This window comes from Electrona antarctica, assembly GCF_951216825.1.
Source record: "Electrona antarctica genome assembly, chromosome: 2".
In the NCBI taxonomy this organism is placed as follows: Eukaryota; Metazoa; Chordata; class Actinopteri; order Myctophiformes; family Myctophidae; genus Electrona; species Electrona antarctica.
The window spans coordinates 18270989-18291180 of record NC_136807.1 but is presented as its reverse complement, the minus strand read 5'-3'; the positions used below and the strand labels follow the sequence as shown (position 1 = coordinate 18291180).

Genomic DNA, 20192 nt, shown 5'->3' with positions numbered 1-20192 from the left:
GGGCGTTTATGTTAAATAACTCAGAAACTACAAAACATTTCAAAGTAAAAAGTTCCAGCATTTGTCTCCACAGTAAGCTGAATTATATAAAAAGTGTGAATGAAGTTTCTAGGTGAAAGTGATTTGCCATGAAAGGTGAAAGTGTGAAAGTGATTTTTTGACGTGCCAATATCTGCCATTGAGCCCCATTATACATTTCTCATATTTGGTTTCGGACGGCATACTATAGCATGTCGTTTTTCGTGATTTTGGAGGATTTAAAAAAAAGATGAAAATCACGAAAGAAAAACAACATACTATAGTCCATGGTTTCGGATGGCATACTATAGCATGTCATTTTTCGTGATTTTGGAGGATTTGAAAAAAGATGAAAATCATGAAAAACAACATTATAGTCCATGGTTTCGGACGGCATACTATAGCATGTCGTTTTTCGTGATTTTGGAGGATTTAAAAAAAAAAATGAAAATCAGGAAATCTCCAACTATATATAGTCCATGGACTATAGTCCAAATAGTCCATGGACTATAGTCCATATAGTCCATGGACTATATATAGTCCATGGACTATATGGACTATAGTCCCCATGGACTATATATAGTCCATGGACTATATGGACTATAGTCTATGGACTATATTAAAAAAACGTGACAAAAAAGAGTGACGAAAAAACGTGACGAAAAAACGTGACTATAGTCCATGGACTATACATGGATCCATATAGTCCATGGACTATAGTTGTGGTTTTTGAGTATTTGAAAAAAAGATGAAAATACTATAGCATGTCATTTGGCATGAAAAGTATGGGGGGAAAAAAGTATGAAAAAAACCCCCCACATACTATGGTCCATGGTTTCGGATGACATACTATATATAGCATGTCATTTTTCGTGATTTTGGAGGATTTGAAAAAATATGAAAATCACAAAAAAACTACATACTATATATAGTCCATGGTTTCGGACGGCATACTATAGTAGGTCTTTTTTTGTGGTTTTTGAGGATTAAAAAAAAAAGATGAAAATCACAAAAAAACGACATACTTTGTTTTGGAGAGCAACATTAGTAACTTCCAAACATCCAAAACTATGAAAAACGTGCCCTGTTTTCATCATCATCTCATTGAGTATTTTATCACCAAAAACCATGAATAACAAGCACACAATACCAAACAATGCACGCCCACGACAAATGTTCCTGACCTGGTGAAGACCTGTGCTCAGAGGACTACTTTTTCTAGTTTATTCTCCATCATCAGGCCACGATATGACAAAAATAACTGTTTTATGATATACAATGTGTTACCACTGGGAACGTAAACAAAACTGGACAAATATAGACAACCAGGACAGAGTTAAAATTATAACTTTATTCTGTTTGATTCCCTCGGAGGCCAAAGTCTTCACAACAAAAAGAGATTTTATTTTAAAAGCTGAGAAATAAAAACAAGCATTCTCATCTTCATCATGATCACACAAAATATTTACAGGCACATGTACACATTTGTATTGTTAAAAACTATACACAATATCCATAGAAAAATCCCACATGAGGGCCTGTCCTCAGTACCCCAATTCATCTAAAAACTAATTTATTCAGTTTTCATTTTGTACAAATTCATTTCAATATTTCATTTAGTCCCTTTTGAAAATGACAAAAACATGTTTTATCTCAACATCCTGAGAGCTCCCCCAATCAGAGCCACCTCAGGTGTTCCCCAGGTGAGGGTGTGTGTGTGTGTGTGTGCGCGCGCGTGTGTGTGTGTGTGTGTATGTGTGTGTGTGTGTGTGTGTGTGTGTATGTGTGTGTGTATGTGGAGAGAGGGGGGGGATTGCAATCCACAAAAGTTAGTTGAACTACAACTCCCAGCAGGCTGTGTGACTATGTAGGCAGTCTCATGCAAAGTCTTGCACGCGCACGCGCACACACACACACACACACACACACACACACACACACACACACACACACACACACACACACACACACACACACACACACACACACACACACACACACACACACACACACACACACACACACACACACACACACACACACACACACACACACACACACACACACACACACACACACACACACACAGTAATATTAATACTGCTACAAGGAGTAACATGTGTGAACCATCCCACAGTGTTTATAAGGTATATGCTGAATACAACTCTGTAGACTAGCTTCAATGGATGTATGGTAGACTAGTAGTCATAGTTGGGTAGGCTGAATATAACACTGTGTAGACAAGCAGATTAGAAGTTTAAAAAAAACAAGCGTATTTGCATTCAAATGAAAGCAGTGTAACGTAGCAGTTCAGTTGTGTGTGTCAGTGTGTGGTGACGGGAGGCCAGAGACAACAGGAGCATCATTATCATCACACGTGCATGCAAACATCTACTCTGATCTGACAGAACTACAACTACAGGTCAGACACACAGTCAAAAAGCACACAAGGCATAAAACATCAAAAGTCAGTCCAGTAGGGGTGTGTGTGTGTGTGTGTGTGTGTGTGTGTGTGTGCGTGCGTGAGTGTGTGTGTGTGTGTGTGTGTGTGTGTGTACTGTACTGTATGTGTGTGCGTAAGCTACTAGCAGGAAGACATCCCGTCCACCAAGAATCAGGATAATAATAATAGTCATGGTTAAAATAGCAACAACAATAGCAAAGTGTATTGTGAACCTCACAGTAATTACAGATATATCCATCCAAGTCTGTCAGATGTATCTCTGGAGATTAAGGTACTGCAAATGTCGTGTGTTTGACTTCTAACTCTTCACTGTAAACCATCAAAGCTGAAATGACATTTAAGTATTTTGTGCCATTAAAATAAATCCTTTGATAACTCCTGTGCTGTATCCTGTAGCCTCTACAGAGAACACGGAGCCAGACTGCAGCATACAGTAGCTCCACACAAACAGAAAAGTACTATCATTTTGTAATATCATATACATTGTTCTTATACTACAGGTAGAACACACCGTTCTCACAAACATGGAAGAAAGTTCATGTTCCATTATTGCCTTTTGCAATCAGTTATTTAACATGGAAATCAACCACCAGAGTAATTTCAAACCATTGCAATAGTGCTTCACAGCCTCCCAGTAAGTAGTCCAGGAAATATACACTTTCATTCTCATTGAGTCTTTCAAGATGCGTCATGAAAAGTCAATTGAGGCAACATTCTAATAGTGCTTCTAAAAAGACCCTCATAGTCCAGAAATACTGTCTTCTTCAGTATCCCACTACACAAATGCTTTTTAGTGGTCAGATCATAATATGATCTAATAACATTGTTAGGATATTATCCTGACAATACGAATAAAAACCAAAACAAAGTGCCAAAGTGGGGACAAAATAAAATAAAGTAAACTGAAACAAAACAACAAACAAAAAAATCATCAAAACAATAAAACACAGAAAATACAACAGAACACATTAGAGAAGATGTGAGCCATTTTGAAACAATGGGACATCTACTCTTGTCTCTTATAAAATGTTTCCTGGAGGAAAGAATTGACTATTAATCTGTTCAGACATGCTCAGTCAAACCTTTCATGGATAATACAAAATGAAAATACGATACCCATAATCCCCTGGACATGACGCCAATGCAAATCATAAGAGTGACGCTTCTTTCATTGGCACGAGTACTGATTTCGCCACAAGTTTGAGTCAAATGGTCTATTGTATCGCATCGTAAAGTATAGAGCAAAATGCACTGTGGTCCATTTCTGTAGTTCGCTCCTCAAAGGCAACGACATGAAAGCCAGTTCTATGAAATACGAAATGGAAGCTCACTTTTAAATATAAGCTATTGATTGATGGATGGATTGATTGATTGATTTATTGATTGAATACTTTATTAGCAGTTTGCAGAAAAAAGCACAGGAAAGTATAGTTCAATACAAGGTCTGCTAAGAGGATTTAAACCCAAGAAAGCCTATGGCTTTTCCATTGGGGTCCTTTCTACTCAATTCATAAAAACAACAGCTATATTATTGTGATGTCATCTCAAGCAACACAGAATAATTCATATTTTGTCATATCCTACTGACCTGTACTGAGAAACTTTAAAGATGACCACAGTGTAAGCCTGGTTGTCAAGCTTCTAGGCCGCGAGAGGCGTGACCAGTTGACTCAAACTCGTGGCCAAATCAGTATTGGCATTCATGACAAGTGGGAACTGTCATGGGAACTGCAATATGTCATTTGTTGCTTTCAGGCAGTATTTAGAAACATCTTATCTCCATATTTGTGGCCAAAGTTGTGAATAAACAAGGGCATGTTGTGATGCCAGTATACAGAGGGATATTTATATATTTGATAGAATTCTATGTATTTTTTTAAATTTTATTCTTGTGCTCTAGGAAGCTGGTATTTCATTGGCTGAACAAATAGGAAACTTGCACTTTAATGGCTGACCAGACAGAAAGCTGGTGGCCTGATTGGCTAACAGAACAGAGTTCAGTGGCATACGAACTGTATGCCACTGTACATGGTAGAATAATTATGACAATTAAGGCACATTTGGTTTTCCATCAGTTTACACACTATACATATACATATCTATTTACAAACAATAAGTTAGTAATTAACGAACAAACCAGAGTTTCCCCTTTGTGATGACACACACACACACACACACACACACACACACACACACACACACACACACACACACACACACACACACACACACACACACACACACACACACACACACACACACACACACACACACACACACACACACACACACACACACACACACACACACACACACACCCTTGTCTTCCTCATTTTCTTTGTTCTTCATCTTCCTGACTAACGGATCATTATTATTTTCATTATTATTATTGCTCAGAGGTTTCCATTGGCTGTTCAGGCTTGATTTAATGCTAGCTGTGGAATGCTAGGCTGGTTTGGCTTTGTTCCGCTGATCACCATGGTTTACACATGATTACATTTGCAGGATTCTCATGGATGACAATAGACTACATTTAGTATATTCAGTAGCTCCCTGTATTTGGACGTAGGCTCCTAAAGCTGTGTTGTACTGTAGTACAGTAGTGCTTGTGGTCATTTTAAAACCTCATATAGACAGACATGTACAGTAGCTGGTCAGACGAGCAGTACAGTAGGTCAGCTTGTTTTACAGACAAACAGCACCGACTGAAACCACAAATCTTATCTTCTGTTCCACTTTTTTTTTCAATCTATTGTCGGAATCTTTTAAAGCCCACAGCTTGTATTGTCCTTTCAATAACACATTTAAAAACTACTTGGATTCGAGATTCAACTTCGGCTGGAGTCACCGCATCTGTTCCTGTGCTTCTTATAACTATTGCTATTAATTCAAAAACCCATGCCTAAACCTTACGTGTGTGGGTCTTCTGTGCTTTGGAGGTTGGAGTTGTGGAATAATGCAGTGCAGGCAGTGGTTCTAGGCATTGAGTCCCTGACATGACTAGTTGGATTGTCTCAGAACTTGAAAAAATAAACTGGTAAAATCAAACTGGTTTAAAATATTTCTAAAATAAAGGAAGTGCAGGTCTGCATTTTAGAAATAATCAACAGGTGATGACTTCAACAGGTGATGTGAAGCCTTTTCTTTTATTTATCTTTAAGGGTAAGTTAGGGGGCCAAATCTTTCTGTACTTCAATGGAGAATGTACTGTATTTATGTGTCTTAAACTTTGGGTGAACATTGGTTTGTGATTTAACTCAAATAACTTAAATAAAGGTCAAATACAATTAAAATTCAAATGTAGGCTAGTAGTTAGTAGTCAATAATAATAATAGTATGAATTGTACTGTAGGTGGCTGGTATAATAAGACACAATTTGCATCTTCTGCCTCATAAAAATATAAGTTTAACATTTGGGGAAATCAAGAATGGATAATAATAAAATGATACCACACCCACTCAACTCTACACAACGCTACTCAACTTATTGCTGGTAATGTTTCACAGATTGTACAGAGAAGTCTGGTTATCAGAACAACAACTCTTAAGTTAAACCACTTTCAACCCGGTGTCCCTATTTTGAGCCATTTGTCTTTGTATTAGTTTCTCTCCCAAAAATGTTAATTTGAAATGTTTTGAAACTAGCACATCTGCAAGCTCATTGGCTTGTAGAGTACGGAACAGGGCTCAAATGGTTAAGTTCTCATCCATTGACGATGCATTCACTCATTCACAATATAATAACACGCACACGCACACGCACACGCACACACACACACACACACACACACACACACACACGTGATGCTTAGACATATCACACAAAGTACAAACAGTGTGTGTGTGTTTGCCGTCTCTACCTCCATGGACAGTCTTCTCCAGTATAATTAAGAGTTCCATTCCTGGACGAAGGTCAAAGTTCATGGGTGTTGGGGGTTGTGCTTTATGCTGATTCACTGGGTCCAACCCCAGGGGTCATGTAACGGTCACGTAGGGGTCACTATCATTGTCAGTTTCTTTTCTAATGACCCCAGAGATGATCAGGTTCATGTCTTTGTGCTTTTCTCATTCACATGTTGGACCACACACTGCTCAAAGCATTGACTCGTGTAGAGGTCGCCGTGACCTCCAAACCCTCCTACCTCCAGAGTTCAAGGTCAGAGGAGGGAGACTTGAGAGGTCCGTCAAAGGCGAGGAGGGGTTCATCCTTGGGGTCATAGGTCAGTGACCTTGTTTTCCACCAGCGCGGCGACCTGCTGCAGTCTGTAGGCCAGCTGCATCTTCTGTCCTACGCTGTCCTCATCCAGACACAGGATGATCTGAGGGACAGGTTAGAGACAGCATGAGAGAAAGACTTCTCCTATATCACATCCTTATCCACCTGTAAGCATTATGTCTATTGATTGACATAAACGTAGATAATGATCTGATATCGCTGAAACAGACTCCTGCTCTTCAACAACGTAGACCAACACGTAAAAAGTTAGCTCGTACTTTGTCAGCCTTCTGACCAGCAGAGTGTGTGTGTGTGTGTGTGTGTGTGTGTGTGTGTGTGTGTGTGTGTGTGTGTGTGTGTGTGTGTGTGTGTGTGTGTGTGTGTGTGAGTGTGTGTGTGTGTGTGTGTGCGTGTGTTTTTACCTGGTCATAGTATTTGTTGATGTATTTGTAGAGTTCGTGCAGCGCAACAGTAGTGTTCATCTCTGATGCAAAACTCTACAGATGGACAGACAGATAGACAGAGAAGCAGGTATTACAAATATTTCTTTCGAATGGGACATCTGTCAATACAAAATCACTGTACACTACCAGTAAGATGCCAGAGGGCGAGAAGCGACCTTGCCCTTTAGGCCATATACTGGCCATATATGGAGCGTGTCTTGAGTGTACAGGGTTTGATGAGGACAGATCAACATATGGAATGTCAGAACAGGTCAGCTCCATATTCCCATTCCCTTCTCCACTCCCTCCATTGGCTCCCGGTCGCTGCCCACACAGAATACAAAACTCTGATGCTGGCATTCAAAGCAACAAAAGGTATGGCCCCCCCATACTGTATCTTGCAAGTATGATCGAACCCTACAAACCCTCCCGTGCACTCAGATCAGCCAACTCAGGGAAGCTGGAAGGACCTTCACTAAAAACGCCGGGACAACGCTCCACACGTCCCAAACTCTTCTCCCTTCTGGCTCCAAAACCCCAAAACAATCAGAACTGCAGCCTCACTCCCAATCTTCCGCCATAGTCTGAAAACCAACCTTTTCAGACTCTATCATGGCCCGTAGCACTTGCCCTAGCCCCTTAGATAGCACTTTATGTAGACTTAGATAGCATTTTATACAGACTTATAGCATGTTTCGTAGTAACGTACAGCACTAGAATTGCATTTTATGTAGTCTTAGCATTTTATAGTATATATGCATAGTATAGTATAGTATGTATAGTTTATATGTATAGTTTCATTATATAGATATTCCACTGCTATGTTCTTAGCTTACGCATGTTTCATGATACTTTTTATGTATGTGATGTATTGCCATGCTTTTTGTTCTTGCTTAATGTAAGTCGTTCTGGATTAAGATGCCTAAATTGTAAATTGTAAATGCATATATGGAGATCTAAGGTTGGCAGCGGGGGCAGTGTCTTGAGTGTACAGGGTTTGATGAGGCCTCAGGTAGGGCCGGGCCTTAATTTTCGGGCCTGTTGAGAACACTAGTTTTCGCCAGCTGCCGGGCACGGCTGCACAAATAACTTTGGGGCAGGCCCATCTAGAGTTTAAATGGACAGGTATCAGTCAAAAGGGAGACATCGAAGAGGAAAGATGGATGGGGAAGGATCAACATATGTAATGTCAGAACAGGTTCTGACATACAGTATATCCATATACTAATATTGATAACATCAGGGATCTCCATATATGGGCTTAATTGCAACAGCAGGTCGCATTTACTATGATCCCTGATTTAATATCATCCCTGATGATGTCATGTGATGTCATGAGACCTGGGCACAATATATGGGGGCTTTCCCATGTATGGGGATTTTGAGTGATACACTGACTGACTGACTGAATGACTGACTGACGGGAAATGCACGATTCCATAGTTAACTGCGACCTTCGGTCGCAATTGAGTGTAACCATATTCACTCCATATATTCACTCCATATTCACTACATGTGTACATGTGTCCAGTGTGTGCGTGCGTGTGGCGCGTTACTAACCCCAGACAATTCAGTTAGTGTAGAGTTCATCTCCTGATAACAACCTGAGGCTGCCTTGTGGATGTCATTGTAGTACCTGAAATAAATACACACTATTACAGTACATCTCAGTACTACAAATACGACATTACTACTACTACAACATCCATCCTACGTATGTCAATAATACACAGGAGCATTATCACTATATACATTAGTAGTACTAGTAATACACAGTAAATATGACTGAAGTACTGTAAGTGAAAAGTAGTACATCAGTGTTAGTGTGTAGTGTACTGACCTCTCCACTAGTTGTTTATATCTAGGGATCTCTCTGGCATACAGCAGCTTGTTAACTGGAGAGTCCTACGAACAGAAGTTACAACACATTCAATTATTAGAACAATTAGAACAATTAGTGTCAATTTGGGGGTCCTTGACATGAAAAGGTTTGGTAACCACTGCTCTATATGTATACACTATGCAAAAGAAAGAACACATACCGGTAGCTAATAAAACACTGAGCCACAGCTGAACAGACAGACGGATACATACCCGTCCCACTTTGTGTTCTGAGGTGGTACAGGAGTCTATGAAGGTCTGAGCGATGACAGACAGACAGGCATCCATGCTGTCTGTCACCTGGACATCAAACACAAACTGAGGGTTCTTCAAAATGTTCACCCAAAACCTCAGAGGGAGACTGGAGAGAGAGACAGACAGACAGATGGACAGACAGACAGAGATACAGACAGAGAGAGAGAGAGAGAGAGAGAGAAGCACACACACATACACACCGACAGAAAGAGAGTCAGTGTTTCACTTTCATGTATGGTTCATTTCAACTATGTTCCCTGCACCGTACCGTGCTGTCACTCTGTCCCATTAGGGAAAGGCCATCTAAAAGCAATAAGAATGCAAGACAATGACATCTCAATGTCCTAAATAGTCCTAAATATCTGACTTGTCTTGGCTTTGGCAGCCTGAAGTTTCAGGCCCCCCAACAACACTGATCTGCTTAGATTAGAACACAGAAACATTGATTTCAACAACCAAGATGGCATGGTGGGCCTAACCCCGAATCAAGTGCTTCTTCAACCAGTGCAAGTAAATCTGTGAAATGGATGTGTTAGGCTGTGATGATGGGATACTTTAAGCCATCCTACTCTCTACAGAGTCAGAAGGACTTCATGGATGTGTTAGGCTGTGATGATGGGATACTTTAAGCCATCCTACTCTCTACAGAGTCAGAAGGACTTCATGGATGTGTTAGGCTGTGATGATGGGATACTTTAAGCCATCCTACTCTCTACAGAGTCAGAAGGACTTCATGGATGTGTTAGGCTGTGATGATGGGATACTTTAAGCCATCCTACTCTCTACAGAGTCAGAAGGACTTCATGGATGTGTTAGGCTGTGATGATGGGATACTTTAAGCCATCCTACTCTCTACAGAGTCAGAAGGACTTCATGGATGTGTTAGGCTGTGATGATGGGATACTTTAAGCCATCCTACTCTCTACAGAGTCAGAAGGACTTCATGGATGTGTTAGGCTGTGATGATGGGATACTTTAAGCCATCCTACTCTCTACAGAGTCAGAAGGACTTCATGGATGTTTTAGGCTGTGATGATGGGATACTTTAAGCCATCCTACTCTCTACAGAGTCAGAAGGACTTCATGGATGTGTTAGGCTGTGATGATGGGATACTTTAAGCCATCCTACTCTCTACAGAGTCAGAAGGACTTCATGGATGTGTTAGGCTGTGATGATGGGATACTTTAAGCCATCCTACTCTCTACAGAGTCAGAAGGACTTCATGGATGTGTTAGGCTGTGATGATGGGATACTTTAAGCCATCCTACTCTCTACAGAGTCAGAAGGACTTCATGGCAGGAGTGAATTTTCGGAAAAAGGAGAACATTTTCATTTGTATATTCAGAATAAAAAATCAACTCCAGATGTAAAGTATGCTGTGTTGTTTTTCTTATGATAATAAGAATCATGTGTACTGCCACCACCCATCCCTAATGTATATTTCCTGGTGGTCTACCCATTAGGTTGTCTATATGGAAAGCTTCTTTTCAGTATACTGTACCTATTTGTTTTCCATATGTGAACAGTTTCTGGGTCATCTATGCCGTGCTTTTCTGCCATGTCATCCAGAAAGTCAAAGAAGTACCGAACAGCAATTGGTGGAGGACGTTTGGTGTTGAGGATCGCCACGAAAACATCATCTACAAACTTCTGTAGAGTTCCCTGGAGAGAGAGACAAATAGACCCTATTTAGACAAGCTATGGCGCACGTACGGTCTAAAGCGTAGGGCGCAAATATGTGGGGCGTGTGTCCAACTCCAATTGTGGTACTGCATGTGCACAAAGTGGGACATAACATAATTTAGACCAGTCAGTGTCTTCTCCCATTCCCTTTAAGAGCTAGGTGTGCTTGGTGTGCTTGTATTAAAATGACTCAATGATTGAGCAAGTTTAAGGTGACGCAAAGAATATGTCCTGCTGAGGAAACAGATCTGCCAAAATCTATGGGAGCAGCATTAATAATGTGATATAGTGATTTCAGGAGATGGGGAACACTGACACATTTTGGGCATATTTCTTCTCGTTTATGTCCAAGAGACATCTGTTACCTTGACATTAGATGTCTTCATGGTTCCACTAACTGAAAATACCTGACAGTATCTTGTGTTGAATTACATTTATGCTATAAGCAGCAAGCTTGATAGGATAGACTGCTAAGCAGCCTTTTAAAATTGTGTTAGCCAAGAGTCTTTATCAGGAAACTAAAATAAGAAGAAAAAGAAGAAAAGGGGATTATAAAAGATAAGCACAAGCACAAATATCAGTTCAATAGAACTGATATAAAATGTAAAAAATAAAAGTAAAATCAGTGCACAATAGAAACATTTCAATTACAAACCGGGTAAACATTTCCTATCAGTCACAGAACCCATTGCTCTATATCGCAGTGAAGTCTGGGGTCCGCTGAGTAAACATCTACTTTTCTTTTTGGGTCAAACATTTTTGTATTTGGGTCAAACATACAATCGAGATGTAGTACAGTTTATTACACACTAAGGCCAGAAAAACCCCAACACATAATGCCTTTCCAAGCAGAAATAGGTCAACATCCCCTCCAAATAATAATTTAAATACAAGCAACCCCAAACTCTCCATCACGGTCCTAATGACAATAGATTCCATGGAAGGAATCCCCTAAGCCAATTAGTTCTGAGGCTTATGCCTGATTTACACTCACAATGAGACTGTCGATTCATACAATATTTCCGTTGCACAACACCTTAGCCGAACTAAGTATACTGTATCTCAGGCTCCAGTTTGCCTCCGGTTAGCCCACAGCGTGTTCCCCATCAGCAGCACATCAGGAACACCTCTGTGTTGAAATTGATCGCTTTATTTCATTTTACCACTCAGTCTTTACTAAATACATCTGTAGGAACATTTTTGATACAATGTTCAGAAAATGGTCAAAAATAGATGGTTTGGCCTGGTCACCCCTATGGTATGCCGGATGGTAATGCTGTGTGACTGAGTCCCGGGGGTACTGTACAGCGTAGGAGGACGTTACAAATTGGGCTAGACTGGCCCTGAAGACTGGTCGTCATAGACAGGCCTGTCTATCCAGGGATGGAACTTTCCACTGCAATTTCTGTGAAATACACAGAAATCGCCAAACATTTACCCCAAATACAGTATTATCACTATTGTGCAGACGCACTTAAAAAAGGACACACTCTAATATCTGTTGTTCCAACAAAGGAAGATAATGGCTTTGTTTTTCACTGTTCATTTGAGTTTCATTTTGGCTCTCGTTATATTCTATTTTTGTTTATGTGTCTATTCATCATCACCATCACCATCACCATCACCATTAGGTGGCCCTATTGCATTTAGCTTTATTATATTTTTCATTTCATTAAATTATTAGTCATGTGACTAATAATTTAGGCTTTAGGCAGGCAGGCCAGCCAGCCAGCCAGCCAGCCAGCCAGCCAGACAGACAGACAGACAGACAGACAGACAGACAGACAGACAGACAGACAGGCAGGCAGGCCAGCCAGCCAGACAGACAGACAGCAGACATGTTGTGAATTATCTGCATGCTGTCTGAATGGCAGCCTCTGGTGGACATTCCCCATTCCCTGCATCCACAATCACACCACTCAACTCATTAGCCAATCACAGTTTAGGTGTGCCCTATATAAACAGCAACTCACCCCACACTCCTCACTCAGTCTCCACACAGGCACACCTGCAGATCTCCCTGAGTCTACCCACTACTCCAGCCATGCGTACTTGATTATGTAAGCCGTTGTTCTGCTTTGACTTTAATAATGTTGATCGGTTATTGCTCACTTTGCCATAATGTCGAGATAATATGCTGTATTCTGAGTACTTTGCCATTGCACTAGTTGCTAATGTATTCCTTTTGTTTGTTTGTAGAAACCATGGTGAACGGAGAATAAACTTCCACATTGTTAAGCTATAATTTGGTGTCACAATCTCTCTGACCGGGGATACTTGGGTGGTCAGCTCATAGCCCACAAACACAACCAGCAGAATATGTAATAGACAGACAGACAGAGTATGTACCTTCATAGACAGCAGTCTAGTCAGGTAGATTTCAGGGATGGCTTTAGCTCTCTCTCTCTCCCTCATGCTGCTCTTACGATGTTTAGGGATGTCTGGCTCCTCATTGCTCTTCACCAGGTGCCACAGACGAACACCCTCTTCCTCCTCACCTTCCAGCATGGGCGTCTCTACGGGAGCCAAGTAGGGACAAATCTCTGTATCACACACTGTCATTTAGTCCACTTGTGCTTGTTCGGGAAGAGATTCTCATCGCTCTAACATCAAGGTCAATGTTATTTTATTCTCCTGGTGATCAAATTACACATCAAGTGTCACCAAACTGTTAAGTAAATGAATTACATAATATACTGTTAATAAATCTTACTCTCTCCAGTCTGAAACACCTGGTTGATCCCAACAGAACTCTGAGATCGAGGAATCAAAGCCACTGTCGCGCCATCAGGAACCTGTTGAAGACAGGAGACACGCAGTACAGTATGTCTCAATGAAAGTAGGTTTCCTGAGAATATACTTCCATCTCTAAATGAAAGTAGCTATAAGCAATATGTCTGATGATTTGAATGATATGATTTGAATGACTTTTTTTTTATTCAGACAGCCAGCAATGAGTAAAACGCTCCCAAAGAAATGTAGTCTCTGACACATCTAGGGGCCACAATTTTCATTCAAAGATGTTCCTAGAAGCTTTGTCATTGGTCGAAAAAAGCCCAGTCGAAATGACTAACCAATCAGGAAGTAGACAGGTAAATCGACCAATGACAACGTTTCTAGGAAAATCTTTGAATGCAGATTGCGACCCCTGGATGTGTCACAGAGACTAAATTTAGCGTTTTACCCATTGTTGGCTGTCTAAAATGAAAACATTTGAATTAGGGGTCAGGATTAAAGGTCAGGTTACAAAGAGTCAGGTTCCTTCTATGTTCTGAAAAGCCAGACGCCGTCCACCACAGCTCGCACTGTTGGTCAGTGCTAAAGCAGTGCACACGACAGCCACCACCGGAAACGTTGTTTTTAATAGCTGGATATCGAGGTATTTCTAAAAAGTCAGTAACATGGGAGTGGACGGGAGCTGTTTCTTTCCAGTCCTGGTAGACTGTTTCAATGAGTGTCAAACATTATGTCGAAATACGTCCTTGGCGGTGTGGGCTTTGGATTGACACGTCCTTGGCGGTCAATGTTAAGGGTCACGGTTAGAGGTCACACCTTATAATGCTGCAGAGTGTTGATTCTCCTCCAGCGCCCCTGGACAATAGCTGTGACATCATCATCCGACAGGGTCAGGTGACCTGCCTGACCTGAGCGCCACTCTGTCAAAACAAACCAGAACATTATGGAATCTGACTACTTACTGTTAATATTATTTACTGATATGCCAGTGTAATGTTGATTATGTTAGTGTTGAGAAGAGAAAGAGAGACTGTGTGTGTGTGTGTGTGCGTTTTTTTTACAGTACCTAGGTCCAGGGAGTCAGCTGATGGCCGCTGTGAGAATGGGGCTCCTCTGTAAACCTGGTCTAGAATCTTATCTTTAACCTGGCAGACAGACAGACAGACAGACGCTCATTAAAAATACTTTGACTTTCTCCCAACCTCAGGCTCATGACAGACTGTCACACACACACACAGACAGACAGACAGTATGACAGGTACCTGTGTGATGGTGTCCGTATCTAGAACTTTAACAGGACACGGTTGGACCTCCACTCCATTCTTAATCAACACTGTCAGAGTCTGAGACACACACACACACACGCACGCACGCACGCACGCACGTAGCGAAATGGAGAGAGAAACAACGTTAAATGTTAGGATTGTCAAATGCACTTTAGCTGCATTTTTTGTTTGCATACGTACAGGTGTGTGTGTGCGTGCACGTACCATAGAACAGTATTCTATGTCTTCTCTCAGAAGGTGACTGTCATTCAGAGTGCGTTTGGCTTTTCCAGTGACAGCGTCTACAGGTCCTTTATCCACCTGGTACTTTATGGCACGATACAGCATGTAGAGAGGCTCCCCTGCTACCTCCTACACAGGGAGACACGCACACACGTACAGAGGTTATCCTGCTACCTCCTACAGACACGCACACCGTCAACACATCTCTCTCAACATGAACTATCAACATATAAAGAAACTATTAGTATTAGACAGTTACAATACCTTGAGGAAGGAGTAGAGGCATATGGACATCCAGTTGGTCAACATCTTCTCTACCACCGTCTCTGTCCTACGCACGCACACACACACACACACGCCATAGTGAAAAAATACAATCAATAGGATGAGTGATTTATATTTTTATAAAAGAATGTATAACTACTGATTTTACAACTACCACTATTAGTCATACAACTACTGCTACAATTGCCACTACAACTAACACCACTACTACCATTTACCTTACAACTAGCAATCATAATAATAGCCCTCACCTTCGTAACATGAGTTTTGGGTTCTTATCTACATATTGTTGAACGAGATCCTGTAAAAGACTCTTCATCACGTCAGTAAAATACTCCAGTTTGTCATGAAGAGCCATGGTCAGCAGACTGGCCACATAGCCTCTGTCACGCTGAGAGAAACCCTGTTGTCCCTCTAATGTATGGATGAACTGAGAGGGGGATAGAGAGCGGGAGACAGGACAGAAAAGTGACATTTTTAAAACATTGGAAATGGCATTGGTTTTTAGTGCATAGCGTTAACTGAACTCTTGAAATAACATACAAATATAAAACCGGGAAATCATTGGAGTATTTTTTTTATTTTAGCTATATATATATATATATATAATCTCATGTGTTTTTCAGAAAACTGCATTTGTAGAATCGGCATCAGGTCTAAATGGGTTACATTAACACGCACATGCACATGCGTACACACAGCCATCTCCTCGTCCTCCTCACCCTAATTAAAAACAGTCTGTTATTGAGCAGGTTGTTGAGTTGAGCCAGGCCTTGTTCCACTGTGTGTCTGCGGGACTCGGGCAGGTCCAGGTGCTGGCTGAGTGGCACCTGCTGCCCCGGGAAGAACACGCGCTCTGCATACGTCTTGTAGTCCAACAGAGGAATGCCTGGACCGCCCACGTCACTGCTGAGATCCATCATCTCTGTCATCAGGTCTGATGGAGACATGCACGCACACACACAAGCACACACACAAGCGCACGCACGCACACACAAGCGCACACAAGCACGTCATACTAACGTCACCTGAATCGTTTGGTGTAAGGTTTCGATCAAATCACACGTTTAATTAAAATAATTATTGCAAGTCTTTAGTTTTGGCATGTGCTCATGCATGCGTGTTCCTGTGGGCATGCATGTGTGCTTGTGTGTGTGTGTGCACATGTGTGCACGTGTGCGTGTGCAGTGCAGGCATACCAGTGAATTCTTTGCGACACTGGTCTCCTACGTTGATCTCCAGAGTCTCCAGTTGCAACAAAACCTTTTTATAATCTCTGAGAGCCTGCTTACTCTTCTTCCTGTAACACACAAATTACACATGTGAAGTGTGCGTGCGACGTGCGTGCGGGCGTGCGTGCGTGTGTGTGTGTGTGCGGGCGTGCGTGCGTGCGTGCGTGCGTGCGTGCGTGCGTGCGTGCGTGTGTGCGTGCGTGCGTGCGTGTGTGTTGTGCTTACCTGTACATCAGGATGATAATGAGCACTGATAGGATGACCATCGCTGCTCCTGCCCCAAGACCCACCTGAGCAACGAATGGGACAGGAGGGAGGAGGGGGTCTGTGTCGTACTGGACCAATCCCAAATCAACCTGCAGATTGCCCATCGAAACCTGCACCCATTGGTCACAACACATGTCAATCAACTGGACATCAAGGTTTGAAGCCAATGAATGTGAGACAGACAAGGGGTTGTTTCTGTGTTCTACAGGCACAAACAACCTAAATATACCTACTGTACATAAATATATTGACAGAAATATACAGGATAATCAATATTATATACATCTGATAGATCAGGAAGTTAAACACTTAAACACAGCGGTAAATACTCGCTGTGCGACAAATAGCAAAAGTAGCTAGGTTGCTGCTTAGCATAAATGGAAATTAAAAACATTATTGTAATTTAAAATATACTTTTGTGAACGGAAATAACAAACGGTGACAATTCCTTTTCAGGGGGCATAGTTACAGAGTCTATGTACTGTAGCATTAGTAGACTGTAGATTAGCTGTCAGGCTTGAGAGACTACACGATCCTTGCTTTATATTTTTGTTAACAATTTACAAATAAAAATAATTACAATTAAAAGCACACATCTAAGTAATCCCTGTAGGTTGAATTTTAAAGCAATGTAATGTGTACTGACTCTAAGGCTGGGTAGTTCCTGGTGTTCTTGCAGACTGCTGGGTTGAGAGTCTGGAGGTTCACAGTACAGGTGTGTGCTGTCCAGGGTTTTAACCTCACACGCCTGATCTCCTAGACGGGCCACCACCTCGTCTCTACGGATGGCTCTGGTCAGCTCCGCACCCTGAGGATGTGACGCACACACACAGACAGACAGACAGACAGACACACAGACAGACAGACAGACACACACACAGACGTTTGTGTATATTTGAAGGTAAGTGTGTATATCACAGTGTGTTTGTGTGTATGTACGCAAACAGTGGTTGCCGCAAACAGACTATTGTTATTGGCCTTTTTTTCTCTCCTCTGATTAGACAACGATTACATGCCCTATACCTAATTGAAGGTACCTGTTTGCCCTCATATACTGTAATTGGACAACAAACGGTGACGTCACAATACATGAACTATGTGAACTATGAACTATAGGCAACCACACAGGATTGCATCTTTCTAGTTTAAGTTTAAGTTGTACTTTATACCGCTTGGGTATATTTTGCATTTGTCCCATCATAACTACTTAGGAGTGAGCAGCCACAGTGAAACGCCCGGGGACAGACTGACAGGAGTGAGCAGCCACAGTGAAACGCCCGGGGACAGACTGACAGGAGTATGTGAGCAGCCACAGTGAAACGCCCGGGGACAGACTGACAGGAGTATGTGAGCAGCCACAGTGAAACGCCCGGGGACAGACTGACAGGAGTATGTGTCCCATCATAACTACTTAGGAGTGAGCAGCCACAGTGAAACGCCCGGGGACAGACTGACAGGAGTATAAACGCCCGGGGACAGACTGACAGGAGTGAGCAGCCACAGTGAAACGCCCGGGGACAGACTGACAGGAGTATAAACGCCCGGGGACAGACTGACAGGAGTATAAACGCCCGGGGACAGACTGACAGGAGTATGTGCCTAGCATGCATGTCTTATGTGGGAGGGAAACAGGAGAACCCACGGAACTCAGATAGAACATGCAAACCCCTGGCAAGAGTTGAACCAGGACCTTCTTGCTGTGAGGCAACATTGCTAACCACTGCACCCCTGTGCGTACATGCACGTGTCAGTCAGTCAGTCAGTCAGTCTGTGTGTGTGTGTGTGTGTGTGTGTGTGTGTGTGTGTGTGTGTGTGTGTGTGTGTGTGTGTGTGTGTGTGTGTGTGTGTGTGTGTGTGTGTGTGTGTGTGTGTGTGTGTGTGTGTGTGTGTGTGTGTGTGTGTGTGTGTGTGTGTGTGTGTGCATTTACCTCAACAGCGATCACTCCTCCTGGTTTGAACCGATAGGGAGAATCTGGAGTGTCTCTATTCAGAGAGTACAGCTCTGGATTTGGATAATAATTAAACCTCTTGCCCTGGAGAGACAGACAGGCAGAGAGACAGGTAGTCAGACAAAAGGACACAGACAGACAGACAGGCAGGCAGGCAGGCAGGCGGGCAGGCAGGCAGGCAGGCAGGCAAAAGGACAGAGACAGGCAGACAGACAGACAGGCAGGCAGAGAGACAGGTAGTCAGACAAAAGTACATAGGCATGCAGAGAGACAGACAGACAGACAGACAGACAAAAAGAGAGAGACAGGTAGAGAAGAGAGAGACGGGTACCTTGATGCGCTCAAAATGAACCCTGACGTTGTCGAGCTGAAACCACACCCCCTTGACCTTTACAGCAGGTGTCACTCTAGGGGTCAAACAGGTCATCTCCAACGGTGATGAGACATTACAACGATCTGACACCTGTCAATCAATAGACGAAATATTCAACAACATTCCACTGTCTGAATGGATGCTGTGTCATCATGTATAGTAATCCATACACAATCAATTCTGATTGGTTGTTTTACCGTTTCCATGGTGCTGTTGAACACAAGTTGTTTGGCGTTCAGGAGAGCCAATCGTTTTCCCCGTTTCACCCTCTGGACTCCGATAGGCTCCACCCACACCATGATGAAAGGCTGTTGCACAACGTCCAGGTTCCTGCCACTCACCCTGATGACCCGCCCACCTCTGAAACAGGACATGTGTTAAGTTTTACTGATACGTCAACGTGGTTGGTCCAGACTGCTGCCACTCACCCTGATGACCCGCCCACCTCTGAAACAGGACATGTGTTAAGTTCTACTGATACGTCAACGTGGTTGGTCCAGACTGCTGCCACTCACCCTGATGACCCGCCCACCTCTGAAACAGGACGTGTGTTAAGTTCTACTGATACGTCAACGTGGTTGGTCCAGACTGCTGCCACTCACCTTAACCCATTCTGGACGGGAACCCCGTTTGGTGTTTTAAGCAATATGTTTTACTTTAGCTGTTGAAAAATAGCAGATCTACAAGCTCGAGTGCCGCGCTACGAGCTTGTAGATCTGCTATTTTTCAAAAATCATGAAAATGTGGCACAAATCTTTGAATATAGTCTTTCACAGCAAACATTTTAACTCAAATACAGATAATTCCGGGGGTCCTTGATATGGAAAGGTTGAGAACCACTGATATGGAAACACAGGTTTATCAGAAAACTGTTAGAAGTA

General features: G+C 42.3%; 1 protein-coding gene across 1 annotated transcript in view; it reads right to left on the bottom strand.

Moving 5' to 3' along the window:
• Positions 1-1349: 1349 nt before the first annotated feature.
• The window catches only part of plxnb3 (plexin B3), a 103262-nt gene continuing 84419 nt past the window's right edge, over positions 1350-20192 (bottom strand). Inside the window, exons 19-39 of the mRNA XM_079521252.1 lie at positions 19509-19671; positions 19270-19401; positions 18918-19022; positions 17636-17797; positions 16948-17099; positions 16690-16790; positions 16213-16427; positions 15742-15920; positions 15470-15536; positions 15188-15334; positions 14960-15040; positions 14764-14842; positions 14514-14617; positions 13675-13756; positions 13311-13477; positions 10780-10940; positions 9236-9383; positions 8982-9046; positions 8702-8777; positions 7121-7195; positions 1350-6801 (exon numbers count right to left, since the gene is read on the bottom strand). Of these exons, the coding sequence (XP_079377378.1) occupies positions 6697-6801; positions 7121-7195; positions 8702-8777; positions 8982-9046; positions 9236-9383; positions 10780-10940; positions 13311-13477; positions 13675-13756; positions 14514-14617; positions 14764-14842; positions 14960-15040; positions 15188-15334; positions 15470-15536; positions 15742-15920; positions 16213-16427; positions 16690-16790; positions 16948-17099; positions 17636-17797; positions 18918-19022; positions 19270-19401; positions 19509-19671 (2566 nt within the window). The 3' untranslated portion in view covers positions 1350-6696. The remainder of the gene's footprint in view (positions 6802-7120; positions 7196-8701; positions 8778-8981; positions 9047-9235; positions 9384-10779; positions 10941-13310; positions 13478-13674; positions 13757-14513; positions 14618-14763; positions 14843-14959; positions 15041-15187; positions 15335-15469; positions 15537-15741; positions 15921-16212; positions 16428-16689; positions 16791-16947; positions 17100-17635; positions 17798-18917; positions 19023-19269; positions 19402-19508; positions 19672-20192) is intronic.